Source organism: Temnothorax longispinosus, chromosome 8 (genome assembly GCF_030848805.1).
Source record: "Temnothorax longispinosus isolate EJ_2023e chromosome 8, Tlon_JGU_v1, whole genome shotgun sequence".
In the NCBI taxonomy this organism is placed as follows: Eukaryota; Metazoa; Arthropoda; class Insecta; order Hymenoptera; family Formicidae; genus Temnothorax; species Temnothorax longispinosus.
Genome location: NC_092365.1, coordinates 9,903,260 through 9,917,563, shown reverse-complemented (window position 1 = coordinate 9,917,563; position 14,304 = coordinate 9,903,260). Strand labels below are relative to the sequence as shown.

General features: G+C 38.1%; 1 protein-coding gene across 1 annotated transcript; it reads right to left on the bottom strand.

The window, feature by feature from the left end:
• Positions 1–2,136: 2,136 nt before the first annotated feature.
• LOC139817823 (uncharacterized) lies at positions 2,137–14,279 on the bottom strand. Its single transcript, XM_071786113.1, has 2 exons — positions 3,692–14,279; positions 2,137–3,649 (listed from the first exon to the last, which is right to left on the bottom strand). Exon 1 carries the CDS (start codon positions 10,321–10,323, stop codon positions 5,872–5,874), a length of 4,452 nt encoding a protein of 1,483 aa, XP_071642214.1. The 5' UTR covers positions 10,324–14,279; the 3' UTR covers positions 2,137–3,649; positions 3,692–5,871.
• Between the last annotated feature and the right edge of the window lie 25 nt (positions 14,280–14,304).

Genomic DNA, 14,304 nt, shown 5'->3' with positions numbered 1-14,304 from the left:
TCCTTCGGGATCAGCGGATCAGATTGCTGTCTCGAGAAGAAGTGATTTTTCTCGCGGCGGCATCGATATTTTATACCCCTCCCCCCCCGGACCGATAAATTCGGTGGGGGTCTAACACCACAAAGGACAGTGAGGGTGGGCGGGCGTGCGGGCGGGGCTACCGCACTCCCGCTGAACATAAGACCACCCCTACTAGAGAGGCAGCGAGTTAGGGCTGATGTCCCCCCACCCCGTCGCAATACCCATCCCGGGCAGGTGCCTAACAAAACGGACCTGGCGCTGGGGGACCCCGGAAGAATCAGTGCGTTTGCTGGGATCCCCTAATAAGCGCCGCAAAGGACATCCGCAGGAGTTATAGCCGGTAGACCACGCATGCAGTATCACTGGCGATGTGCATGCATGGAATCCGGCACTCCCGTCGCCTCTTCCCGGAGGTTGGGGGGGGGGGTCTTCCCCTCTTGGAGCTACTGGGTAAACCGGGCGACCGGGATCCCAGTAGTAGAAGATTTCTCCTGCGATAAAAAAAAAGATTCGGTGGGGGTAGCCAATCTTCGTGCGAGCCGCAGCCGCCGAGCGGAGCGGTGCGGAATCACGGTTTCGGCCGCGCTCTCGCACTCGGCGAAGATCGGCTCCCGTAGGCGCTGGTCGGAGCTCCGAGGAGAATATCGGTGCCCGCAAGGCGCTAATTGCTCGCGCACACAATTTTATGAGCGATTAAAAAATGTGGGCGCACCGCGCCCTGTTTTCGTCCGACAGATGGTCGGTCGGGCGGCATCCGGCTGGTCGGGAGTTCGATGCATCTGAGGGGAGCATCGTTACAATATATTAAATACGTAAGTATATCGCATTTTCATTGCATTTTATTTCATATAAAATATAATGTGTTAAATACGTATTTAATACAATAGGTATGAAATATGTCTAAATACGTAGGGGAGACCGGCGCGAAGTCGTCACTATTTTTTCGGTGCCGATTTTTAACAACAAAACAAATAATTTTTCGGGCAAAAAAACCCTTATAATGTCTTATATGTTCATATAAGAAGCGGTCTTATATGCTCATATATGAATTTTGGCCGGATAAGATCCTATATGGTCATATATGATTATATAAGATTATATAAGAACAAATAAAAAATATCTCTTATGTCTTATATGCTCATATAAGAAGCGACCTTATATATGAATTTTGGCCTGATAAAAGTTTATATGGTCATATATGATTATATAAGATTATATACGAGGACATACCAGGTCTGTAAATATGAAACCGGAATTTGCCCTAGATAGCCCTAGCTGTCAATGTATTTACCGTCAAACCGCGTCATTGGCGCTAGATGTTCTTGTTGACATCTGACAAAGATTTTCAACTCACAACAATACAAGATTCATACAACAGCATAGTTTGTAATAGCGTTGAACATGTCGAATTTTGTGCCTGGAAGCTACGATTTGCGGACAGCATTGATTTTCTGTTATCATTTGAAGAAAACTGCTGCAGAATTGCATCGAATGCTTGTCGAAGCTTACGGTGAGCATGCTCTTGGTAAATCACAATGCTTTGAGTGGTTTAAAAAATTCAAACGTGGCGATTTTGACGTAAGAAACGAAAAACGTGGAAGACCACCGAAAAAGTTTGAAGACAGCGAATTGCAAGCATTGTTGGATGAGGATGACGCTCAAACGCAACAACACCTGGTACCAATATCTACTTTTCATCGCGTCACAATTCGATGGAGAAATTACTTTCTTTTGTACCTGGCGAGCAGCATTTCGCAAGTGATTTTTCGGTTTTCCTGCTGTCTTTCATTCAGTTCATGTGGAACCCATTTTCCCATCTTCTGGATCTTTCCCATGGCTTTCAAACGTATGGAGACGGCTTCTCGTGTCACATTTAATTGATCCGCGAGTTGTTGTTGCGTTTGAGCGTCATCCTCATCCAACAATGCTTGCAATTCGCTGTCTTCAAACTTTTTCGGTGGTCTTCCACGTTCTTTATTTCTCATGTCAAAATCGCCACGTTTGAATTTTTTAAACCACTCAAAGCACTGTGATTTACCAAGAGCATGCTCATCGTAAGCTTCGACAAGCATTCGATGCGATTCTGCAGCAGTTTTCTTCAAATGGTAACAGAAAATTAATGCTGTCCGCAAATCGTAGCTTCCAGGCACAAAATTCGACATGTTCAACGCTATTACAAACTATGCTGTTGTATGAATCTTGTATTATTGTAAGTTGAAAATCTTTGTCAGATGTCAACAAGGACATCTAGCGCCAATGACGCGGTTTGACGGTAACTACATTGACAGCTAGGGCTATCTAGGACAAATTCCGGTTTCATATTTACAGACCTGGTATATATTTAAATAAGTTTTAGAAAATTGTTATATATATTCAAATGTTATTTTTTAAGCGTGTCACTTTATTATAAGAGTGGACTCCACGATATAACTGATACAAAAATTGTGTCGCGTTGTGTATCGTTCTTATAACACTGTTTGTTAAATTTTAAATACGAGAAACAGATCACATCAAATGCCATCTATCGGATACTTTGAGATGCAATATTCTGATCTGATCATATATAATCTTATATGACTATATAATTTCATATACGATTATATTATTTTCAGTTTAAACTATAAGGTATGTTTGCAAAATACGATTAACCCTCAGGGTACGGACTATAAAAAAGTTACGTTCCGTACGGACATGGGTTAGTCTAACCCGGCCACTTTGATTGACTGTATATCGGGCTGTAATTTGTCAATTGAAACAATTTTTTTTTATTGGAAATTTTCTCAAAAATACAATGGCGTTGACAGATTTATTACATTATTTGTTTAAACAAAGATACATTTGAAAATTGTCTGAAGATACCTTTGAAATGGCGCTACTTTCAAAATTCGCTCGGGTTACGCTAACCCAGTCCGTACCCTGAGGGTTAATATACTTGTTTATAAAAACTATAATATATATTATATAACAGTTTTTTCACAAATTATTACAGGTAATTTCACTGTTAACGAAAATATTTTATAAAAATTAATATGTCAATTAAAAAAATTAAGTATTTTATGCAAAATTAAAAAAAAAGAAAACTTAAAATAACATAAGCAATGAGAAGTGCCGTTTTCGGTCGAAACGGATCTTGATGCTTAATAATATTTCACAATAGCAATTATTATTAAATACATGTTCAGTTTTTTTGGCACTGCGCGTGCCAATATGGACTTTGTCGGACTTAAAACGCAATTGTGTAAACTAAAACTAGAAATAATATTGTATATCTCATATTAATTTGATATTGTCAAGTAAAATAATATACTAGAAGAATATTTATAATAGTTATACATGTTTATATGGATAGATCTATTATAGAGTATAGATTTATATATGATTATTTTTAACCTTATAAATATACTTTTATATGATCACACATAATAATATACTAGTATATAAGACCATATATAACTATATAAAGTTATACTTAAAGAAAAAGGCCAATAATCGAGCAATAATGGATGTTAATTTTTATAATTATTAATCACATATATGTAAACAACGGAACGTTTCGACTTCACCGAGTCTTCTTCAGCCGTAGAATAATCGCAATGTAATTCCTAACTAACCATATAAAATTCTTAACCTACGCAATGTAATTCCTAACTAACCATATAAAATTCTTAACCTACAGAGCCACATCACCGTTCGAAGGCTTGATAAATACACACAGGGATATTGTCGTTGCATCTATGAAGTCAAAGGTAAAAACGGAGGTCGTCAGCGAGCAAATTAACATAATTAATTCCTCGTTAGGAGGCGAGAATAAATCGGATCCGGTCCATAAGAATTGTTGCTTCGTTGTTTTGTCAAGATTGTGTAGTCAAGGTGTAAAAATAGTTGTATATATTTGTTAAAATATCTTTCAAAGTGCGATGTAATGCTCTGGTTCGTGTTATCTGATGTCAAATGACTGCCCTATAATGTCCGTATAAATTTTTTAGCCAAGAGTTTACTCTTTACAACGGGGTATACCACATTTTATAAAATTATTTATTTTGTTGTTAAAAATCGGCACCAAGAAAATAGTGACGACTTTGCCCCGATCTCCCCTATATAATACATAGCAAGTATACCGCGCATATTATATAGTGTATGAATGTATCAAACACGTAGTTGATACATATTTAACAAAATTTAATAAGATGGCGTACCGTAGTAGCGCCACTAACTTCAAAAAATTATTAAACACAGTTTTTAGTGTCGTCTACAATACACGGAGTAAGCGTGGAGTAAGGAGTAAGAGTAGGCGTAAGAGGGCTATTTTCGGTTTAAGAGAGCTGGCGTAAGGGCGTAAGCGAAATAAATTAATTTTGTTTCTTACTCTTACTCTTACACTTACGCTCGGCCAATCAGAACGCAACAGGCTATAATGCTTACACCTGCCTACTCTTACTCCTTACTCCACGCTTACTCCGTGTATTGTAGAGACGACGCTTTGTTCGTGCGGGCAAAGGGTCGTGGGTTGTTTACGTTGCAGAGTTGAAAGTAAATGGTGTCTTGGTGTTTTTTACAATCTCTTACTAATCGTTATGGAACGATACACTTATGCAGAACTCCGGGATATACATATATTTTATTTAAATAAATTATTTAAATAAATTTTGTGCGAATTAAGAATATTTCAATTATAGGCCAGTCATATTAGACATCGAACCTTCCAATTACTCTTTTCAGGTTGCAACCACCATGAATCGCTTTGATTTAAGGTGCTGTAAGTGGGATTGATTTTGCTTCGCAATGCGCATGCGCATTAAAAAGTTATTAACAATATTATCAACAAAAAACGCAATTTTTTTTATTTTTTCTCAAATATCTCGAAAACTAAGCAAGATAGGGTAACTAACTATACGTACCTTTTTTGTAGAGCGTAAAATTATCTACAATAATGATCTGAACAACATTTATCGTCAAGTTAGTCGTTTAGCTTGCACGCGCCGTCAAAGTCCGAGACTCGGATCTCGAAAACCCTCGATTTCATCGTTTTTTTAATATTGCGTCGGTGATTTTTTTCAGTCATTTAAAATGGAATTAAAAATTCCCAAAAAATCACACATCATCTGAGAACTACAAAGAATACTTTTCAGGGTGTAACCGATTTTTTAGACCCTTTTTCTTTAGTTTGTAGCTATGTAAGCAAAAAATTTTGATTTTTTTGACTACTCTTAGTTTTTCGCTGTTTTCAGACCTTAGAATTTATTTGAGACGAATTTTATCGTATGCATCTTGTTGTGGACGAAATTTGCAACAAAAAAGGACCCTTGTATTTTCTTCGTACGACGAACGCTGATTTTTTTATTGACGTGCAAAGTTATCTAATATTGCGCATAGGTCGGATAACGCTTGTTTTACACTAAAATAATTATTTTTTATTAAAATTTACGTAATTTTTCGCATTATTATTGAACCATATTGCAAAGCCGTTTTCAACACATTCTCTCATGTTTACTTATTTATTAACAAATTGTTTATTTAAAAATTATTATAAACAATTAAAAAAACATGTTATAATCGTTGTACTCGTTGTCTCATATCAACTCAAAAAATGTTTTTAAAAAATTTATTCATATTATTTATAACATTTATTCAAACATACAGACAGTGCATCTTTTGACTATTTTCCACACCACCTCTGAGGTAAAGTCAATGGTGCGTTTTTTTTTCTGTGGTTTCCCCAGTAGGCCTAATCCACAAGCATTGAAAATATGTTCTTTTGATGTGATAATCATTTGGATATTCCTTGGATACTAAAACTATCCAACACGCAGATGTTGATGAAAATTAACATCCGCGTCTTGAATAATTATTTCAATTCTCAGTATCCATAGGCTCAGCTTGCATTACGATATCTTCTATGTCACTTTCGTCCTTTTCTACCTCGTTTTGCTCAGCTTCTTGATCTTGGTGTCCGGGGAAGATCTCAAATTCTTCGTAGTTAGGATCATCTATTTTGTCCACTTCATCGTTTCCAAGGTCAATTGCCATTCGATTCGTGCAAGACATTCCTTGACAAGACAAACAGATTTGGGAGCATTGTAAGCCGAGTCGTCGACAGCCACATGCCTTCCCACAAGACCCTGTGCATTTACACGAGATATTTCTTAGTAATGATTCTGGAGCGGGCTTTGATTTTGTCATTACTGGCATCAACGTAGAATTTTTATATTTCCATCCCCAATCCAGAATTGAAAATTCATTGTCGCCGAGCCACTCTTGCACTTGAAAATATACTCTACGGAAATGTTGTGAAGCTGCTGCCAGTGTCGGTGGCAGCTGAGCAAGACGAACCTCCAGCTTAGCTCGAGCAACTGATGTTTGGAAACGCTTGAAACGATAATTATCAAGATAGGTATCTTCAATTGATGCTCCATATAATGCCAACATCAGACGTTCTCCTGCATCATCGATAGATTGTCCTGAAGCCTCAAAATCGTAAAAAACTCGTATATCTTTTAGTAAATTTGGTTTTTTTTTTAGGAGATGGAAAATGCTATTTTTTCCTCGTTGGAAAATTGCGCTCGTGGTGTCACAGCCAGTAAAAGCATGAGCAAAAAGAATTATCTCTTTCTTTGCTGCGTTTCCTTCTGATGAATACACGACATCTATTGTTTTTCCTCGCCCTTGTTTGAAAAAATGTATATTTCGATCCACAGGTGTTAATCCAATCATGAGAACGGCAAGGTCGACATCTTCACCCACGATTACGACTTTATCATGCTGGATACTCTCGGCAATAGCTGTGGTGACAATTAAACGATCAGCATCATGATCTGCTTGCTTGACGGCAATGCCAGCGGTTTCAAGGTGTTTCGAGAGATATTTGATCAGTCTACTTTTGTTCTTGTCATTGCTCAGAAATTTTGCTTGATTCATGGTTGCCACCATATCCTCTGTGAATGTCACATCAGCTCCAAAGTTTTTGTTCGTTCGTCTCATCCTCTCATAATTTTTTGCACCTAAGGAATCGTCTCCATATCCATCAAAAACCACAATGCAATTGAAACCATAATGCTTCCGAATGTAAGCCTCATAGGTTTTGAATATGTCGGTATACGTATTCCCCAGCGACCATACTACTCGATGCAATAAAAATCCACCATCAATAATTACTCTGCTTCCAGTCAAAGTGAATTGATCGGCTGCCATTGGTGTTAACGATTTATATAAATCGGATTTCTTCGATTTTCTCATAAAGCCTTGATCATCGAATAAAAATAACGGAAAAGGTGCCAATTCGTAGCGAAATGCATCACGTGTCGCTTCCTCATTGCCACTCAGCAATACAACTATTCGTTGGAAAAGTAAGGTCGTATTGACAGTGACAACTTCTCCATGGATTTCTACACCTCGTTTCACAATAGCTAAAGTCTGGACTCGGTTTGAACGTTTCAATTTTAAATCTGACAGACTAATCCCTACCATCGACTTCATTGCAGTTGTTCCTATTTCAAATGCTTTGTCGCAATTAATTTTGGGCCCTCCAACCAAACCAGTGGATATCGATCTCAGTTCATCGCATATGGGGAATGGATCATGTAGTTCCAGCCATTCTATCAGGCGCGAGCAATCTTCCACGTCTCTTTTGATGCGACTCGATCGCAAATCGACGTGTTGTTCACCTGTGGTCGATCTCACTCCGGAAAACGTCTCTATTTGGTCAATAACCTCATAGGCTGTCGGCATAGCAAGGATCCATCTGGCTAGAACGCTGTCGGATATTCCACGTCCATGTGTAACTCCTCCTTCAGACTTCAAAAGGCGCATAATCGTCTGCTCTATAGTCATATCCGTCCAATTTCCCGAAGTCATTTTGTCGGATCTTCGGATAGTAAAATAACTACTTTCCGTGAATTTTTGGTATTCGTTTACTGTCATGAATTGTTCGAGATTTGACATGTCCTGGAGGTATAACTGGGCGGATTTAGCGTATGCCAAATGACCTGATGCGTGGAAAATAGGCAGCATTTCACGAATACACCGCAAGTGCAAATGCCAGTTTCCTAAACGCTCCGCCTCAATGTATAACTTGATGACATTTATGCAGTCCATATACTGCATCCAAAGTTGCGCTGTGCGTCCTCTTTTCCTCACTACATCCATTTCATCCTTCAATCGGATTGCTAAGTCAAATAAACGTGTATCATTTTTTATAGTTTCTGCCGTTGGTGGCTCAGCGTCACAGTTACTGAAGAATTCGATGACATATTCACGAACGCTTTCATCGATGTTTGTCATACCTCGGACAATCATAGTGCCTAATGCCTGGTATGTTAGCAAATGAGCTCTCAGGGCACGCGCGAAAGCGTGTCCTGAGAGCATTTTTTCAACAGAAACGGATGCATACACCGTGGACCATAATTCGCTCAGTCCGCTGGCTTCCATTATGGTTCCCAGTCCTCCAAGGTAAGACATAAGCAAATGAAATCCTCCCAATCTAACGACAACATTTGCTAATTTTTCATCTCCCTCAGCGATGATTTCTCTGGCTTTAATGTAGAGTGGCTGATCGAAAGTGACAAAGCAAGTTTTTTGCCTTCTTTTTTGACATTCTGAAGCTGCATAAAACAGCACTGTATTAATGGCATCCTTGCTTGATGGAGGAAGATTGACAAACGGCAAACACAAAACACGAGAGACATCGTACTCTATGTTTGTCGCAATAGCCTCGATATAGCCTTTCCAACTAGGGAGATTATCTACTCCAAAAGATTTTGCAATTACGTGGAGCGCATACGTAAGAGGAAGGTGCTCAGGTTCTTGTAAACCATCTTGTTCCAGTTCTTTAAAGATAAGATTTTTCAATCCAGATCCACTATTATTTCCATAATGTTTAATCTTAATTTTTGCTTGCGATGCCAAAATTGCAGCAGATGGCATGGCTTTCAATTTTTCAATCCGTCCTTGTATTTCTAAGCTATCCTTTGGAGTAACACAACAAATGCCACCCATGCTGTGGAATGTATTGAGGCCATCTAATGTACAAACATTGTGGTCAGCGTTGTCAAAAACATATTGACTAAATGCGTGCTCTTTAATCAGTACTTCAGAATTTACAACTGCAGAGGCTTCAAAGAGCGTTACATTGTTATATGATGCACACAGTCCTAAATTGGAAAGAGTATCGATCAATAATTTTGAGCCAAATTTACGATGCAAGAAAACACCAACGCCAATTTGAATCGATGACAGAAACGACCTGGGCCTTGTCACAGAAATGATAGCATGTGCTATGCTGTCCTTTTTCCTTTCCAAGCTTTCCTCGTTGCCTCTTTTTCCTTTCAGCATAACTTCACTTAAAAATAATTGCAAAGATTCCGGAACATCGTCCACTGCGTTGTCAAGAAATTGGTGAGGAGATGGATATGATCTTGTATCATAGAATTGTTTCCTTATGTCGTCTCTGACAATTGCAGCTGCTGCCCTAACAATTCGTAAGCGCTCTCCTTGTTCAGTTTTCTCCTTGTTGGTGTACCAAGAATCGATTAAAGCATCATAGTCATTACCACGAAAGCATATAAGTGTCGGTCTGCCATTTTTCTCATGAATCATTATCTTTTCTCCATATCTTTTCAGTAATTTCGATTTCAATGTCTCTGGTTTAGGCTTGTACTCCTTCATTTCATCCAGTAATTCGGTCAATGTGAATTGACATTCATCATTTTCTTCGATGTAATGGCAAACGTTTTCAAAAGCAGTCTCTAAGTCAGTTATTGGTGGCTTTCGTGCAGAATTCCCCGTAGGAATGTGCGAGAAGCGTATATTACAGTTAGTATGGTACCGACCACCAACTTCTTTTAATGAATGTACTCCTTCAATTCTACTGAGTACATCATGGGCCCATTGGTCATTTCGTTTTCGTGCGGTCTCTTGAATTCTCAGCTGAATGCTGTCGGCCGAAACAAGTCGTCTCGTTCTATCGTCTTTACATCTATAGTCTCTACATTGTTTGTCGCAAAAGAAACAGTTCGATTCGAAATTAAATTTTTTAGGACTGCTCGATCGTCGAGATGGTCCAGCTTGAGAATATCGCGTCGGATTTTTCTCGATACGAAGAGTTCTCAATTCCGAACTGTATGATTTCCGACACTTGTCATGAATGCGGATTTCGTCTAAATTCTGCAAAACCAACCACTTATTGTCTTTACGCCTCTTACTATTCGTTATAAAGGTGTTGATTGCTCGACGTTTTGCTGTAACTACAGTTTCTTTTAACAGGCTCTCATTGCAAATAAAACACTCGTTAGACATGTTTGTCTTCATAAGTTAACTTTCCTCGCAATTAATACAACTTTTTAAATTCACAAATATACAAACTGCTCACGATTAATACAATGCAATGCTCAGAAACGTGGACTATTCACTCGAAACGTTATACATTGACAGGCAACATTGACAGTCTTTCATTTAGATGATTTTCAACTTTTCGGATTTAAATATACATTTTTTCAAACATGGGCGAAAAAAAACGCTATATATCGTGTGTTCATCAGAAGGAAACGCAGCAAGGAAAGAGAAAATTCCTTTCGCTCATGCTTTTACTGGCTGTGACACCATGAGCGCAATTTTCCAACAAGGGAAAAATGGCATATTTTTTTTACGATGGAAAAATAGCATTTTCCATTTTCCTTAAAAAAAAAAAACCCCCGAATTTACTGAAAAACGTACGACTTTTTGACGATCTTGAGGCAAATGTTAATATTCATCAACATCTGCGTGTTGGATAATTTTAGTATCCAAGGAATGTCAAAATAATTATCACATAGAAAGGACATATATTCAATGCTTGTGGATTAGGCCTACTGGAAAAACCACAAAAAACGCACCATTGGCTCAGAGATGGTGCGAAAAATAGTCAAAAGATGCACTGTATGTTTGAATAAATGTTATAAATAACATGAATAAATTTTTTAAAAACATTTTTTGAGTTGAAATAAGACGACGAGTACAACGAATATAATATGTTTTTCTAATTGTTTATAATAATTTTTAAATAAACAATTTATTAATAAATAAGTAAACATGAGAGAATGTGTTGAAAACGGCTTTGCAATATGGTTTAATAATAATGCGAAAAATTACGTAAATTTTAATAAAAAATAATTATTTTAGTGTAAAACAAGCGTTATCTGACCTGTACGCAATATTGGATAACTTTGCGCGTCAATAAAAAAATCAGCGTTCGTCGTACGAAAAAAATACAAGGGTCCTTTTTTGTTGCAAATTTCGTCCACAACAAGATGCATACGATAAAATTCGTCTCAAATAAATTCTAAGGCCTGAAAACAGCGAAAAACTAAGAGTAGTCCAAAAAATCAAAATTTTTTGCTTACATAGCTACAAACTAAAGAAAAAAGGTCTAAAAAATCGGTTACACCCTGAAAAGTATTCTTTGTAGTTCTCAGATGATGTGTGATTTTTTTGGAATTTTTAATTCTCGTGAGAGATTAATTTGTCCGATTGAAAGTAAGGATAAGGTCGCTCCAGAACCGATGATCATGTCGACTGAACGCGGTAAATGAAAATGAGGATCCGCTAGTTTTAAGTTAGCTGGTATGTTAATCAATTCGCGTGGAAATACTTCGTCTGGAATTCTATCTGCGATTTTTGGAATTATTAAAAATGAAAGTTTTTTCTTGAAGTCGTTGTTGATTGAATGAATGACCAATTCAACTGTACCGTTTGATGTTGTGTGCATATCGTTAATCGCACCGATCTGAACGGAACATGGGTGTACGGGTAATTTTACCCTTTGAATAAAATCTTGCGTTACAAAATGAGCCGTTGCACAAGTATCTAATAAGGCGCGACACTGGATAAAATTACCGTGAGCATTTTTAATACGAATTACTGCGCTCATCATTAATTGCGATTGTAAATTTCGCGAAAATACTTCAAAAACGAGTGGTCTCTGTCATTCCACTTTGGGCTGCGATATCGTTGCCTGAGTTGCAGAATTCGCGGACTCGACCTTGGGAAATCCCTGGTTTGTAGAAAAGGATTTGGAAGTCGGATTATGCAAAAGAGTGTTGTGATATTTATTGCACATTTTACAATGCGACCAACTACAATTGCCAGTATGCGATCGAAGACAATTTTGACAAAGCTTAGATTTTTTAACGAAATCCCATCTGCGTGGTATCGTCAGTTTAATGAACTCAAGACATTTAAAAATCGAATGTTTTTCCTTTTTGCAAAAAAGACAGTTCGAAGGCGTATTAGTAACTAAAGCGTGTGCACCTACATCATCTTTGCGCTTTTTAAACGAAGATGACTCCCCTTTAGAGAATTGTCGCTTATTGCTGACTCCAAATTTAGAACGCGACGCGTCTTGCTCAAGCGTGAAAATGCGGAATGCAGTCTCAGAAATAAACTTGTACATACAATTGCTCGAGAGTCGGCGAAACATCTAAACTAAGAGTTTCTTCCCACTTCGTCCGAAAGTTTGTTGGCAAAGCCCGTTCTATTATCCGAATTAATAAATGCTGATCCGGATGCACTCCTAACGATGCGAGCATGTTTACGTGTTGTCGCATGTCATCAACGAGCTTTGTCAAATCTTTATGTGTAGCTTTACCCGGTACTGACAGATCAATAATCGCGTCGAGATGTTTCGCGATTAGAATTCGTTTTCTCTCGTATGAATCGTTGAGAAGTTTCCACGCATTTTTATAATTTTCCCCGCTCACGTCGTAAATTGAGATCTTATTCAGAGCGTCGTCTCGTAACGAATCTTTCAAATACAAGAACTTTTGTAAATCTGTAATATCTTGTAACGAATCGATCATTGTTATGAACGTATTTTTAAATGATAACCATTTTTCTAAATTTCCGTCGAATTGATTTTTACGTAGACAATCTTATAACCGGGGCAGAAACTTTAAAGAAGCTCATACAGATTCGAGATGAAACTATCGAGATTCTAAAACGCGGTGGTTTCAATATAAGACAGTGGGCATCAAATCATCCGCGAGCTCTTGAAAATTTGAATGAAAGAAACGTAGATGTCGAGTTTCTTATCAATGAAAATCCAATTTTGAACACGTTAGGCATTTCTTGGAACGCATGTCGAGATGAATTACTTTATACAGTCAAACCTATTCAACTATCTGATCGAGTAACTAAACGTCGCATTCTTTCGGAAATTGCCAAGATTTTCGATCCCCTCGGATTAATCGGTCCGATTATTCTAACTTCCAAGGTTTTAATGCAAGAATGTTGGAAGGCCAAAATTTCGTGGGATGAGTCAGTACCCAGCGCGTTATATTCCTCATGGTCATCATTCGTAAATCAGCTTGATCTAATTGATCATTTAGCTATTGATCGACGTTTGACGGTCGATGAGCCTATCGAAATTCAAGTTCACGGTTTTTGCGACGCGAGTAAGTTCGGTTATGGAGCCTGTTTATACATACGATCTCGTAACAAGCGGGGAGATATACTTGTGCGTCTGTGTTGCGCTAAAGCGCGCGTCGCTCCTATTAAGGACATGACAATGCCTCGACTTGAATTGAATGGAGCGCTTACACTAGCACGATTATATCGCGAAGCAAAGATAGCGTTTACTTTCGAACCTGATAAGTTCATTTTTTGGACAGATTCCATGATCGTTTTACATTGGTTAAAAAAATCTCCGAGCATGCTCAAAACGTTCGAAGCAAATCGTGTCAAGGAGATTCAAGAAGTTTGTAAAGATGTCAAATGGCAACACGTTAAATCGGAACATAACCCAGCCGACGCGCTGTCGCGAGGTCAACTTCCGCGAGAATTTTTGAAAAACAAATCTTGGTTCAACGGTCCATCATGGCTTAGTCAGTCCGAAGCGAATTGGCCAATCTCTCTCGAAACTTCCATCATGGAATTACCCGGCTTAAAGAAAACTGTTTGTCTAGCGTCACAGATTATTTCAGATGATATTTTCAAAAGATTTTCTTCTTATACGAAGTTAATTCGTACCATCGCATATTGTTTGCGAATGCTACTCTCAAATCGAAATAAGGGTGCACTTTCTGTACAAGAAATCATAGAATCCGAACAGCGGGTACTAAGATTGATTCAAAGGGCGCATTTTTCGGACGAAATCAATCGTATTTCGAATTCAGAAAGAGTGAAGGGCACAAAACTGGCCACCTTAAATCCTATAATCGATGAGTCAAAATTGCTCCGTGTCGGCGGCAGGCTGCAAAATGCAAACATCCCCCTTTCACAAAAACATCCGATTTTACTGCCTTCACATTATCATGT

Bases quoted from the DNA above. Each gene is read 5' to 3' on its own strand.
- LOC139817823 (XM_071786113.1), bottom strand. From the start codon at position 10,323: ATGAAGACAAACATGTCTAACGAGTGTTTTATTTGCAATGAGAGCCTG.